General features: G+C 42.6%; 1 protein-coding gene across 2 annotated transcripts in view; it reads left to right on the top strand.

The window, feature by feature from the left end:
* Nucleotides 1–14,798, top strand: part of LOC308334137 (MAM domain-containing glycosylphosphatidylinositol anchor protein 2) — a 298,760-nt gene that overhangs the window by 174,330 nt on the left and 109,632 nt on the right. For both annotated transcript variants that reach the window (XM_080790725.1, XM_080790724.1), the window contains exons 7-8: nt 6,808–6,899; nt 9,407–9,644. In XM_080790725.1, the coding sequence (XP_080646851.1) occupies nt 6,808–6,899; nt 9,407–9,644 (330 nt within the window). The remainder of the gene's footprint in view (nt 1–6,807; nt 6,900–9,406; nt 9,645–14,798) is intronic.

The raw sequence follows: 14,798 nt of genomic DNA on the forward strand, positions 1-14,798 counted from the left end.
ACTAAAATCTTATTTAGCAGAATTTTGTTCAAATAACTATGACAATGTCAAAATCAACCCTGCTACCTGCTGCTTTGCTCGGCTGTGGCCAATCAGCTTACAGCTTGGCTCTGCCAGAAGAGTTTAGAGGTCCATCCCTCTGATTGGCTACTTCCAGGTGTCATCAATGTCCGTACACAGACAAATGTGTCCGTGGCAAAGACTTGGTCTCTTTTACACACCATTATAATGTGATTATTTTAATCATAAGACCCGATAACTGAATGTCAAGTCTCCGGGTTTTCTTCAGAATATGTATGATACTTATTTACAACGACACTACTACTAGTGGTTCTCAAATATTTTATTTTCAGGGTTAGGGTTGTCTGCTCATTTTGTATGTCTGTGGCAAAAATACAAATTTGACAATGTCCACAATGGGGCTTTTCTGTAAAAAAATGAAAAGAAAAACCCTGCCATTACGTACTGTACCACTGTCCCTTCCACACTCACAAATGCATAATGTATTATATACATACTGCATAAACACACGCACATTACATGACTGAATGAATTAAGCCCAGGAAATTATGCAACAAAGTTTGGAGACGCAGTTTACTTACCCGACTAAATCCTGTTACCGGGCAGAATCCTCATAAAAGGTTAATCTGCATTTGGTCTGGATTGGTGGAGGGAGAATAAAATAAGAAAAGTTCCCATCCAAACACCAGTTGTCACCACCTACACAAAACGAAAGGGAATATTTTATATTTGATTTAATAAATTGTAATGTTTCACGCACCAAGCTGGAATATAGTCTCTGGCTCGGCAGACCGGCAGGTAACAAGCATGCAAACACACATGCACACACGCACACGCACACACACACACACACACACACACACACACACACACACACACACACACTAGTACTCGTCGAATGCTGTGGATCGGTTCCATGTTTAAAGTAATTCCAAAGTGTCTCTTTAGTTTTCATATCATATAAGTTTGTGGTGTGTGTGTATGCGTGTGTGTGTGTGTGTGTGTGTGTGCGTGCGTGCGTGCGTGCGCGCACACGCGTGGCCAATTAACCCTCACCTAACATTTCTGTGTTGCCACTGCCACTACATGCCAGTCAGGAGCCCTCGACGGGAGGACATACTGTAGCACCTCTGTTCTACTCATCCCGTCTCAACACTCTGCGACCAAATACATATTCATTGGGGGTCCTTGACACGAGAACCTCCTACCCTATAGACTCTGCTGTGGTGGAACGGTCGGGAACACTTGCACCACAAGAGCGCGCTAGAAAGGGCTTCTTTTAAAAGATCTCCATGCTTGTATGACTCTCCAGAATTGCAACTGCTTCATCTGCCACAAACTGTCCGGTGAAATGCAGATGAAGTGCCCACTTATCTCGCCTGAGCGCAACGCGGTCATCGTAGCAGAATTGGCTACTTGCAATGCAGTGTTCCCATCCGAGGGCCAGTTTATTTGCGTAGCACATTCTCATTCAGAGAGGCAATTCAAAGTGCTTCATGTATACACTAGACAGAAGCCAAAGGAGCCTAGACAAATCTAAAGATTAAGGGAAGCTGATTATAAATGTTTGAGGCAAGCCACGTTTTGAAAAATGCATGAGCACAACAGCCACAGTGGAGTACTGTACTGTACTGTACTGTACTGTACTGTACTGTACTGTACTGTACTGTACTGTACTGTCAACAACTATATGCCATAAGCCTGAGAGAATGTGGAAGTGTCTTTTCAAGGCAGCCTTGAAAGAGTCCAGTGTTGGAGCATGGGAGAGAGTTCCACAGGGTGGGGGGGCTGCCACACTGAACGCTCTGTCCCCGACGGTTCGCTTGACTGCCTTGGGGACAGAGAGGAGGTCCAAGTTTGTGGACCGCAGGTTCCGTGTCACAGGAGGTTTATGGAGGAGGCCTGAGAGGTAGTGTGGAGCCAGGGGGTTTTGACATTTGCAGGTGAAAAGGAGGAGTTTATGAGTGATGCGGAGCTTGACAGGAAGCCAATGTAGTTGTTAAAGGGTGGGGGAGATGAAAAATTAAAGCCCTTTTAAAGGCATTGACGAAGGTCCCAGGACCGAAACATTTGCTAATTGTAACTCACTATGACGTGGTGCCTTACCATGAGCATATACAAATAAAACCCGTAAGACGGACGCCTGAGGGCGAGGTCGCGTGCACGCATCCGCCTGGGTGACAGCAGACTTTTGGGCGAGCACTGGCGCTTTGGCATGGGGGGTCAGATCAACATATGGAAGAATTCTGTATACTGGCCGTATATGGAGCGTGTCGTCAGTGTACAGGGTTTGATGAGGATGAGGATTTTATCTACAGTATATTATGCAAAGTTCAACAATTTACAATTTACAATTTACAATTTACAATTTAGGCATTTAGCAGACGCTCTTAATCCAGAGCGACTTACATTAAGCAAGAACAAAAGCATGGGAATACATCACATAAAGACATTTATCATGAAACATGCGTAGCTAAGAAAGTAACAGTGGAATATCTATAATGAAACTATACATATAAGCTATACATCTATACTACTATGCTACACATATGTACTATGACGTGCTATGACTACTAGAATTGCTATCTAAGGGGGTGGGGTAAGTGCTATGGGCCATGATGGAGTCTGAAAAGGTGGGTTTTCAGACTACGGCGGAAGATTGGGAGTGATGCTGCAGTTCTGACTGCAATGGGAAGTGCATTCCACAGTTTTGGAGCCAGAAGGGAGAAGAGTTTGGGACGTGTGGAGCGTTGTCCCGGCGTTTTTAGTGAGGGTACTTCCAGCTTCCCTGCGTTGGCTGATCTGAGTGAGCGGGAGGGTTTGTAGGGTTCGATCATACTTGCAAGATATGGGGGAGCCATACCTTTGGTTGCTTTGAATGCCAGCATCAGGGTTTTGTATTCTGTGCGGGCAGCGACCGGGAGCCAGTGGAGGGAGCGGAGCAGGGGGGAGACATGTGAGAATTTTGGCTGGTTGAAGACCAAGCGAGCTGCAGCATTTTGGATCAGCTGGAGAGGCTTAAGTGCACATGCTGGTAGGCCAGTAAGGAGGGAGTTACAATAGTCAAGTTTTGACAAGACTGTTGTCTGGATTAGGAGCTGGGCTGATTCCTGGGTGAGGAACGGTCTAATTCGTCGTATGTTATAGAGTGTGAACCTACAGGATCGAGTGACAGCTGTGATGTGAGTTTTGAACGAGAGCTGACTGTCCAGGACAACACCAAGATTCCTGGCTGTTGGGACAGACGTTACCAGGGCGTTGTCTATGGAGATAGTTAGCTCCCGCATAGGGCAGGACTTAGCTGGGAAGAAGAGAAGCTCAGTCTTGTCTGGGTTCAGTTTGAGGTGGTTGGAGGACATCCACTGTTCAACCATGTTCAAGCATAAGGATACTCATACGTGTACTTTGTAGCAGAGCACCCCTAGGCCAAAGATCAAGCCAGCCTCTATAACAAAAACACACACTCCACCAATGGTGTTCATCGTGTTTCAGAATGTGTCACTTCATTCAGAATGTGTCACTTCACAGCATTAGCATTCAGCTGTTGATGAACGGTTTGTTGTGGGCTGCAAACTCAGTTCACATGCAAGGCTTATTACTCGGTAATAATAATTCCGACTAAGGAGAGCTCATTGTCCTTCTGATTAAGCATCCCCGTCACAAATGCAAACGTGTCCCTCCAGCTGGGAGTACGAGATCAGTCTGTGACATTTGTTACATGCGAAGGGGACAGAACGGAAGAGCAATTCATTAAAATGTTTACCCACTGTCGCCTGTGACAGCACAATGATGAGTCATACACGCACGCGCACAAACACACGCACACAAGCGCACAACACACACACGCGCAAGCATGCACACACTCACAAATATACACTAACAAATGCGGTTTCATCTCTCAAAAGCTTGCCTACCAGCTGTGCTTTGGCAGTCACACAGCGATCTCGTGAGCGTTAATTTAACTCGGGAGAGTTCTAGAAAGCGCTCTCACTGTGCGGCGGGCGGCGGGGTGCGGATCTCCTGCTAGCATATAGAGTATCAGTGTACAATGCTGCCTGATAGTTTCATAATATTGATGTTATACTGTATCTATATGTGTACGCGGGGATATTATTTGAATGCAGGAATGCGTCGTCTTAATGGCCTTCGGCACAGGGTGCATAATGCCATGCCATTAACCTCACATTGTGCATAATATTGTCACCGCGTCTGGTGACAACCTCCTATGTCAAAAAAGCATTTAAAATAGTGAAAATAGCCGATCTACAAGCTCACAACGAGCTTGTGAGATCTGACGTTTTCACTAATTTTGTATGAGACTCTTCGATGAAGAAGTTAACTAGCAATAACAGTGGTGGGAAGTATTGTACTTAAGTACAATTTTGAGGTACTTGAGTGTTTCCAATTTCCAGTACTTTTACTTCTACTCCACCACATCTCGGATCCAAATATTGTACTTTTACTCCACTACAATTAGTTTAAAACCTTAGTTACTTTGTAGATTTTAATTATTATTACAAAACATACATTGATTAACCACTTCAGCCCTATATACTGTACATACATTTAGATTATTTTCAAAATATTCTTTACACATTTTGAAAACTTTCATATTCTAGACTTTTACTTACAGAGTATTATTATATTGTACTATATTGCAGTATACTGTACTTTTTTGCACCACAAAATAAATAAAATAAAATGGATATATGGAGATGTGAGGTTTCTGCCCGACAGTGACGATATTATGTACAATATGGCGATGGAAATATTATGATTTCCTCTCTGGGGGGAAATTGAACATCACCATGTTTACACACACAGTCTTAAAGGAGTGAGATCCACAGGGAAACAAAGAATCGTGGCTCGTGGTTAATATCTCCTTTTACATGCAGGGTGTATCATACGCACACGCGTGCACACACACACACACACACACACACACACACACACACACACACACACACACACTATATTACACTATATTTACTTACTTACTTTACTGACAAACATTTTAGGATAGGCAATTTTACAAATTTTACAATTTTACAATAAAAAGCCTAATATTGCTGATCTTAAAAAGGTGCATTGCTGTGATCTTATAGATCGACATTTTGCACGGTGCATGGCACTGGCATGTACTGTAACTACTGTAAGTATAACTGTACAATGTTGTCTTTACTTGAGGAGTGAACCTTTTTCACTTGCACTACAAATATTTGAAAACGATTTTTACATTCATATTTAAAAATCATACATTAACCAGCTTACGCTTTATTTGTATACTTATACAAGCTTGCAAGGTTGTTGCGAAGCGTTGTGAGCTTGTAGATTGGACATTTTCAATAAGGTACAAACTGCAGACTTTCAGTTTGGTACAGTACATATACATTGATGTCAATACTGTTGTACTTTTACGCAATAGTACATACAGGCCTTATACTACAGATTGGACACAATGACAGAGTACTTCCTGAAGAAGTCATTTTGCCCAATCTTCAATCACTCTATACCATACTCACACTGTGAGTCTGTGACACATCACCGCCGCTGCAGTTGCCATGCCAACACTCTGGAAAACCATCGCACCGGATGTCGACACACCGTGGCCGCCACCGGAGAGAGAGAGAGAGAGAGAGAGAGAGAGAGAGTAGGAATGAGCGCTGAGTTGAGGGACTGACGGCAGAAGTCACCATTCCGTCACGTCGGGTTTGACACGCGGCAAAAATAGAAACTCAGAGACGTCACATCACGCCGGAGGGGAGGCGTGCGTAGCACTGCTGTAGCTCCCAGCTCCGTCGTCTGTCGGGTGGAAACCTCATATGTCCAAAACTGTGACTTACTTGAATGAATGAATGAATGAAAATGTCCGAAAAGGAAAGCAATAACTTTAAATCGATAAACCAACCAAAAGTTGGTACTTTATCTGAAATGCACATACTTTTCAAAAGCATCAAAGGTAGCAGATCTACAAGCTCGAAATACAACGTGATCTGATACTTTTGATGCTTTTGTGTGATGCTGTAATATGATCAAGTAGGGTGTTTATGAAAAACAAAACAAAACATATATGATAGAGTTCAGAGGATTGTGCCCGACGGCAACGACATCCAATTTCTCTGTGCTTTAAATCTGACATGCCAGGTTTTTGTTTTGTTTTCCATCTTAACAAACGGATCATTGCAAGATGATCATCATTGCAAAATTGCAAGATGAAAATATTTATGTTGTTTGTTTTATTTATTTATTAGGTTTTTTTGGGGGGAGATTAATGAATGTGAAACAGTAGGCGCTGGGGTTTGGAACCAATCCAGCCTCTGCATCATAATGAAATCTTCAGCTTTTTTGTTTTTCATTCAAAGGAGAAGGAGTTTCCCCCCCCCTAAAAAACGAGAAGAAGAAAACAAAAACAAATTGGATTAGCAATGGTTGAATGTTGTTAGCTATCTCTCCAATTCCATGGTGCGTGCGTGCGTGCCTGCCTGCCTGCGTGCGTGCGTGTATGCCTGCCTGCCTGCGTGCGTTCGTATATGTGCGTGTGTCTGCGTGTATGTGTGCGTGCCTGCTTGTGTCCGTGTGTGTCCTTGCGTTTGAGTTTGTTTGTGCGTGATTGAGATCAGGGCTGTGGTATCCCTACGTGTTCAAAGAGCCGATGTCAAATTAGTTTCAGTTTTCAAAGTCAACCTCCACTGCACGTGTCTTCTCACCCCAGATGACACTGACTGCTGCCTGTCAGCACTTTGTTGTTGTGTAACAAAATCCTTTTTCTGTCTTTTTGGCACACAGCGTTGAAAAAGGGTCGTTTTTGGATCACTCCAGACCCCTACCACAACGACGACAACATCCAGATCGGACGCGAGGTCAAGATATCCTGTCAGGTAAGTCAGCGGTTCCCAAACGTCTTAACCCGAGCCCCAAAAGAGAGATTCAACGTTTTTGCCCGCGGGATCCAAACTTGTGAAAATAGCCGATCTACAAGCTCACAATGCGGCGCAAAGAGATTGTAGATTGGCTATTTTCAAATGGCCTAAATCTGTATGTGGGGCCGAAGTTGTTACTGTATGTTTTGTAATAATAATCAAAATCTACAAAGTAACTATACTATAACGTTTTCAAATACGCTTAGTGGAGTAAAAGTACGATATTTGCCTGCAATGAAGTAAAAGTATAATTCTTTTGTATAGTGTACAGTATATAAGTACAGTACTTGGGTAATTATACTTAGTTACTTTACACCAGTGGTTTTCAACCAGTGGTCCGGGCGTTCTAGGTGGTCCCCAGCTAAATGATAGAGTTGGTGACCATAATTATGGACCCTTAATTGATCTTTAACTCTTGAGTGTAAAATGAAACCAAATCGACCGATATGTTTTTTTTAATATTTCCGATTACCGATTAGTGGAGAATCAAAAAGCCTGATAGCCGATATTATGAGCCGATATGAATTTAAGTTAAAAATAATGTTTTTTTTTACAGTAACATAAATTCTAACACAATAATTCCTTTAAATGCATTGGAGAACATTTATTGCTTATAAAAAGGAAGTGCAAGAAGCACCAACATTGTTTCAGTAACAACGCCCCCCCCCCACACCCTCATCAAATGCAGCTTTAATTTAAGTGCAAACATGTACTGTAGCAGAATATGGAACATAGTGCTGTATGAAGTGCAGGCACAGGCTTCATACATTAAAAAATATATCTGGGAAAAATGTTGAGAGCTTGTAGAACTGCTGCCCAAACTCCCCAAAGCCATGTGACCTTGTTGTTTTTACTCCACCACTGAAATTTGTCACTTTCAAGATCATAATTTTATAGAAATACAAGACAATAGCCTATGTCTCAAAATACTGGCCTCCAGTTCAATTATTGTCAACTAAATAAATATGAATTAGAAATTAAGACAAATACTGACAATGCTACTGATTGGTTCATTCTTCATTGGCTTGCAGTTAGTTATAGCCAAAATGCAATGCTAATAATAGGCTGGTCAGGAATCAGGATGGGGAAAACAAGTCGTCCTTTTAGAAAACATTCAGTTGACACACGCACACACACACACACGCGCGCACACACACGCACACACGCACACGTCTCACACACACACACACACACACACACACACACACACACACACACACACACACACACACACGTCTCACACACACACACACACACACACACACACACGTCACACACACAGGCAATCAAAGAACTGTTTACAGCTGCTGCTGCTGTAAGTTTGCAGCGTTAGCATTAGGAGCTAGCGTTGGCTAACGTAGGTCTACCACTGTTACACCCTCTGTCAGACTGTCCTTCTCACGTGTGGATTTTATTTTGGTTAATTCAAGATGAAAACAGCAAAGCTTATGGTTACAAGGTTAGTATTATTCCTTCTAGCCCTGGTCCTCTCTCTCTTTACTCCGTTTGTGTATGTGGGGGGGACTGGGAGGGATGGAGGAGAGAAGGGACTTCAAGGCAGGCACACACACAGGCAGAGCGTGCTGTGCTCTGTGTCTACTCCCCTTTTCCCTCACTGTATGTTTCTTTCCCCTTTTTGCTTCCTTTATGATGAATTCCTGTTCTGTTCTTTAACTATATAGAAGTGTCTATTATTTGTACGTCTCTAAATGTTTTGGTTAATTGAACATTACATGGTGGACCCTCTTGCAAACAAGTGTAATGCTTAATTGGGCCATCGAGTTTGTGCTTGAAATGTACTGTAATTCTGCAAACTGTTAATACATTTTCAATCAATTCAATCAATCAAAAACTCCTCCGGTGTTACCATAGAGCAGAGGTAGGCAACCATAGGCACCAGTGCCAACATTGGCACAAAGGAGGGTGATCGCTAGGCACACTGGCAAGTGTGTGAGAGGGTATTTTTGGTTTTAAATAAACTATTTTAAAACTTTTAAATGAAGTCTCTCACATTTGTGTGTAAATTACATCCTGCATTCTACATTAATTAAAACTGAACTCTGTTATTGCTCTGAGTCTAATGATCATTATAACAACGTGAAAGAAAATATTAAAAAAGAAGGAAATACTTTATATTTGTGGACAATCAAAATATGATATATTTTCACGTGGTGTCATTCAAATTAATTAATGTTGATATGGCACACTGACATCTAGAAACTTGGCGCGAAGCTCCGCCCCCCCGCTATTCATCCATCTGTTTTCAGTTACGCTCTCAAGAGAAAAAAATATTAATAAACACCTGGAATTACTTAATTTACAAAACGTCTACACAATTTGAGAATGTAGAACAATTGTTATTTTGATCAAATGCTGCATAAATAATGAACGTGAATATGAAAATGGTTGAAAGTCAACTGCTTTAGTTTACACCACCGGTCTTTCCCTCCCTCCTTTTCTCCAAGGTGGAGGCCACGCCGCCCGAGGAGCTGACGTTCAGCTGGCTGAAGAACGGGCGAGCGCTGCGCAGCTCGGAGCGCATGGTGATCACGCAGACGGACCCCGACATCTCGCCCGGCACCACCAACCTGGACATCATCGACCTCAAGTTCACCGACTTCGGCACGTACACCTGCGTGGCAGCGCTGCGGGGCGGCGGCATTCCCGAGATCAGCATCGACGTCAACATCTCGTCCACGACTGGTGAGTCTCATGCCCCCACTCCCCCCCCCCCCCCCCCTGCTCCCTGCCTAGCATCTATTCTACCCCCCCCCCCCCCCATATTCGGTATGTAGGCCTACCTACAGTATATGCATATTCTGTACATACATACACGCACATACATGTACACACACTCACATTTGCAATCGTGGTGGCAGTCATATGCATGTCATCGTGTCTGCCGGGTGGGAAAAACTATGTCCAAAACTGTTCCTTTTCAGGAAATGGAGGGGAAAACAAATCCTGTGTTCCAATGGAATCAGTGTAGTGATTATTTGTTCTCGGGCACTTCATAATATGTATTGGTTAAAACCATTATAAAACACAATATAGAGGGAATTGCCCTATTCCTACTTTTCCACCAACCATTTTCTGACGCTGAAGTAGGGCATACAAATTACAAATATGAAAAAAGTAACATATGAACATGGCGATACAAGGCTTCGATGTCGTTGCTGTCCAGCAGAAATCTACAGTATTTTCACATTCTAACCTTTTTTAGTTTTTTACGTGATCATGTAGTCTCCACAAGTCCGAGAGTGTCAGTGTGTCCACGGGCCAACTCAGCCCCAGCAACACCAAATGGTTTCAGCTGGGCAATACTGGTACAAACATAACAATGTCAGCAGATCTGCCACCTCAAACAATCCTGAAAAATAACTGTTTTGGACATAATTATATATTTTATATATAGCTTTCACCCAACAGAGACGATATACTGTCACAGCATGCATCTTTTTGGGAAAGCTTAAACTCATGGTGGGGACTATAACAAGGATTATGGAAATGTGTTGCCGCAGGAGCACTCGTTTATACTACTGTAGGCATGACTCAACTGACCCAACTTTGAGAACCAATGAACTATAGACTCTATGTACAGTACAGCTGGATTCCTGTGAAGCAAACCAGGCGCCCCCGCCCCACCCCCCCACACCCCTCCACCACTAATCAGAGACTAAACCTCCATTTCTGTCCTTTCTCCATCCATTAGCTCAGCTCACATTGACATCAAGCATGTTGATAACGGCCGCCGACAGTACGTACCGATCCGGCTTGTCTTACCGAGCCGTGACATTGCGCTATATTATAATGGATTGGAGGACGGTGAGTGAGTGAGTACAGTAAAGCCTGCGGTTCTTGATTGATTGGTGTGGTATCACAGTAGGCAGCAGCCCGATGCGTACGTGGGTTCTTCTATTCAGCTGTGCTAATGAACTGCACCTAATTTATATATCGCCCTCTGTCGGGACGGGAAACCTCATATGTCCAAAACTGATACCTGTTATGATTAAAATTCAAAATGAAAAAGTTTCAAAAGTAGCGGATCTACTTGTAAGCTCGATCTTCGTGCTGCATTTCGAGCATTCACATAATTTGCTACTTTTGTTTGTGCTGCAGTATGGAGCAGGGCATCAATTTGTGAAAGAAGACAAAAAGTTAAAATATGGACATAAGGGGTTTCTGCCCCAACAGCAATATATATATATATATATATAGGTGGGGAAAGCTGAGATCAATTCTTTTTTTTTTCTTTCTTTCTTTCTTTTTGTGTGTGTGGGGGGTTTCTGTTTAAGTATAGCCTAGTATTGATCAAATTAATTCAGCTGAAAAGTGCATTGGTCCAAAGTCAGCGTAAATAAAATTAATGAAGTGTGGTGCACATTCTCTCCAGCTATTGATTATTACGATGATGTACATTCTTAAATTGTTTTGAAGATATTTCTTGTGGCTTTTTGTTTTTGCTTCATTGGATGGATGGATGGATGGATGGTTGGATGGATGGACAACTGAGCACAAAAAAGTCCATAGAAATACATTTTGCACGGCAATGTTGCTCACCTATTTATGACATGCCCAGATGTTTAAGTGGTTAATTTGTTCTATACCAGCCTAGCTTTGAGCATGTAGTAACCGTGAGGGCCTCTGTGATAGCATAGTGCCATGGTTCCCAAACACGGCGTCAGGAGTAGGACCCATTTGTGGGTCGTTGACAATGTTAGGACAACTTTGTGGCGACTGCCCTAGTAGTACTTACTATTTGCAACGTGGCGCGAAGAGACACGTTGGGTTCTTCTATTTTCACTAGTTTGGGTCCTGGGCAAACGTCTAATTTCTTGTTTGGGTCTTGAGCTTAAACGTTTGTGAACCACTGGTGTAGTGGCTCTGTGTGCCTGATGGATTGGAATGATGGCTTGTACAACGTTCTGGTTATTCACTTCTTGTGTAATGCTGAGAAAGACGCAAGCTATTTTCAATGAATAGCCAATTACGTTACGTTAAGTTACATTAATTGTGAAAAATTGTGATTTTCGAGTACTTTCGAGGAACTGTGCAGCCCTGCCATTTATAATTCCGCTGCTGCTCGGGTTTTAAATGTTTTGTGTTCAAGTAGGGCATTAGTTTACGATACAAAATTAATTCATAAAAGTTGAAATATGGAGATATGAGATTTCTGCAACAATTTATTGAAATGATGGATGTGTTCTCTCCACAGAGAAAGGCTGTTAATTGTGTTTCCTTTGGAGATTGCTGTTTCATGCTGTCTGCTCTTGTAATGTGCTGTTGAGTCTGTTCTTTTGTCACTTGTATCACTTATTGATGGAGCTGTCATCCATTAGGGTTCTGTTGTAATGCTTTATGTTTCTGTGTAGCCTATACTGTAGTCTGCCATTTATATTTGATGCTAATAATATCCCATGGCATGTCGTTTGTTTTAGAGTTAATTCCCTAATGCTTCCGACTCAATGCCTTTTGACATGTTGCAGATGATTGAGATTGCTCATCGCAGTACTGTTGAAGTTGATATTTAATATAATTAAGCAATATTACACAAGAGGGTGTGCTTTACCGTGATTGTTGGCAAGGTGGTGATGCGCTCAGGAACGAGACGTAGTCGAGTTGCACAAGCATCACTGAAGTCCCAGGGCTAGGGGTTTTTATTTAAGCCTGGATTTAAAAATGTCAATGGAGAGGGGGAGCTAGGTTCTAATGGAGTAGGGGATGGTGTTCCACAGCCTAGGGGCTGCGACTGAGAAGGCACGGCCCCCACTAAGCCGCAATTTGGTCGTCGGGACATCTAGAAGCTCCAGGTCCGTTGATCTGAGATGCCTAGTGGTGGGGGGGGTCATTGATCATACTACAATGTCACACAAAAGCATCAAAAGTTGCAGATCCTGAAAAGTTTTGGACATATGAGGTTTCCACCCAACACATGAGTGCACAGTAAGCTGCACGCGTGCGCACACGCACACAAACACAAACACACACACACACATACACGCAACACCATCTCCCTCTCTCCTTCGCGCTACATGCGTTCTGTCGCGCATCTTCGCTGCTGCCAGTCAAAGTAATAACATAAAAGCAGCTCCGTCTACCTCGCCGCATAATTATCGTCAGATAAGACTTTGATAATCCTCAGCACTGTAAAAACAGTGGGATCAATCGTACCTGCCGAGCCGTGTTTCCTCATTATGTTTTTTTAAGTAGTGCAGCTAGCTCCCGTTTGCTTCCTCGTTGACAGAGATATGCAGGGCCAAATAATATACACAAGGCACTTTTAATGTGTATGAAAAATAAATATGGCGGGTGTAACACAGAGGAAATCAAGTGACAAATGACATGAAAGTGGCGCTCACACTGCAGGCATCTTTGATTATGACTGCTCCTTAAGCTAACGATTGTTACTCGGAGGTGTCGGTGTGTGAAATGTTTTGAAAGTGTTGTGTGGAAGATGGGCGACTACATGTGGAGCTGATGTGTGAATAACCTTTAGTGCAGTTTGACTTTCCCCATCGTTGCTGTAAGGTGTTAAAATGAACCATTGATGTTGGGTGGGCTTAAAATTAAAACAATAGTGAAAGTAGCAGATTTACAAGCTCAAAAAGCATCGCTCCACGCCGGGCTTCAAGCTTGTGGATCTGATACAGTACTTGTGATGCTTTTGTGTGACACTGCAGTATCATCAAGTAGGACATTCTTTTTGAAAAGAATAAACACAAAAAGTTAGAATATGGAGGTGAGAGCCCAACAGCAATGATACTGTGTATGCATTTTCTTTGTTTCGGATGAACTGATGTTCTATTTCAGAGAAGTGTCGGTTTCTTTGTGGTTTCCGCTGTGGATTTAAACAGCTTGTGCCTTCTTTTTTTGTGTGCCTTTTTGCACACGATTAGTCCATTTTGCGGGGTGAACAAGTCCAGCTTTTGTTCTGCTGGCGGAACTCCTGAAGGGAGTGAGAGCGAGAGAGTCTGTGTGGCAATTAGAAGTCTTTAATAAAAGCATTTAGATTAGATTAAAACTGCAGGCCGGCCAGTGGTTTGGAAATGAGGCTGTTCATCAGCCCACAGTCCTCTTTCGCCCTTGTCCCGGCACGATGCTCCCGCTCGGCGTTACACCGTCCCAAGTTCATCCTAGAGCTTCCTCTGTCGGGTGGAAACCTCATTTGTCCAAAACTGTTACTTGACTGGATAAAAAAGAAAAGAAAAGAGCAGATCTACACTACAAGCTGAAAACATGTTGCGCTTCAAGCTTGTTGGATCTGCTACTTTCATGCTTTTGTGTTACGCTGTATGATCAAGTAGGGTGTAAATTTATGAAAAAGATTTAGTAGGTAACATCACAAAAACATTCAGTAATCCTGGTCTCTATACTGCTTCCCCCTGGCCTCGCCTGATGGAGGGGAAAGGAACTGGTTGGAATAACGTGTTCCTTCCACGCGCTAGGTCCAACCGAGGGATAAATTGTGGGATAAACATGTGTGACCAAAGGCTTAAGATACATACTAGACAGACCACAGACTTATTATTAAAATATATAATCTTTATTGGACAATGCAGAATATAAGAATATAGTCTTTATAACGAGTAACTTATCACAAAGTTAACAATAAAATTTGAGACTATATTAAATCACACATGAACACGAATGCTCCCCCTAACCAACTGAACCCTTATTCTTAATTAGCCTACTGTATAGGCTAATTTAATAGGAAGGCTAAAGCAGTGACCACTGGTGATCACCATCTGTGCGAGACATGGAAATGGGAAACAGTGAATACACAGCAAATCAACAACAGCAACATTTTCATAAACCCCTGTTATCATACAACATGCTTACATAGAGCGCCGAAGTCCT

This window comes from Protomyctophum bolini (assembly GCF_963924005.1).
Source record: "Protomyctophum bolini genome assembly, chromosome: 19".
In the NCBI taxonomy this organism is placed as follows: Eukaryota; Metazoa; Chordata; class Actinopteri; order Myctophiformes; family Myctophidae; genus Protomyctophum; species Protomyctophum bolini.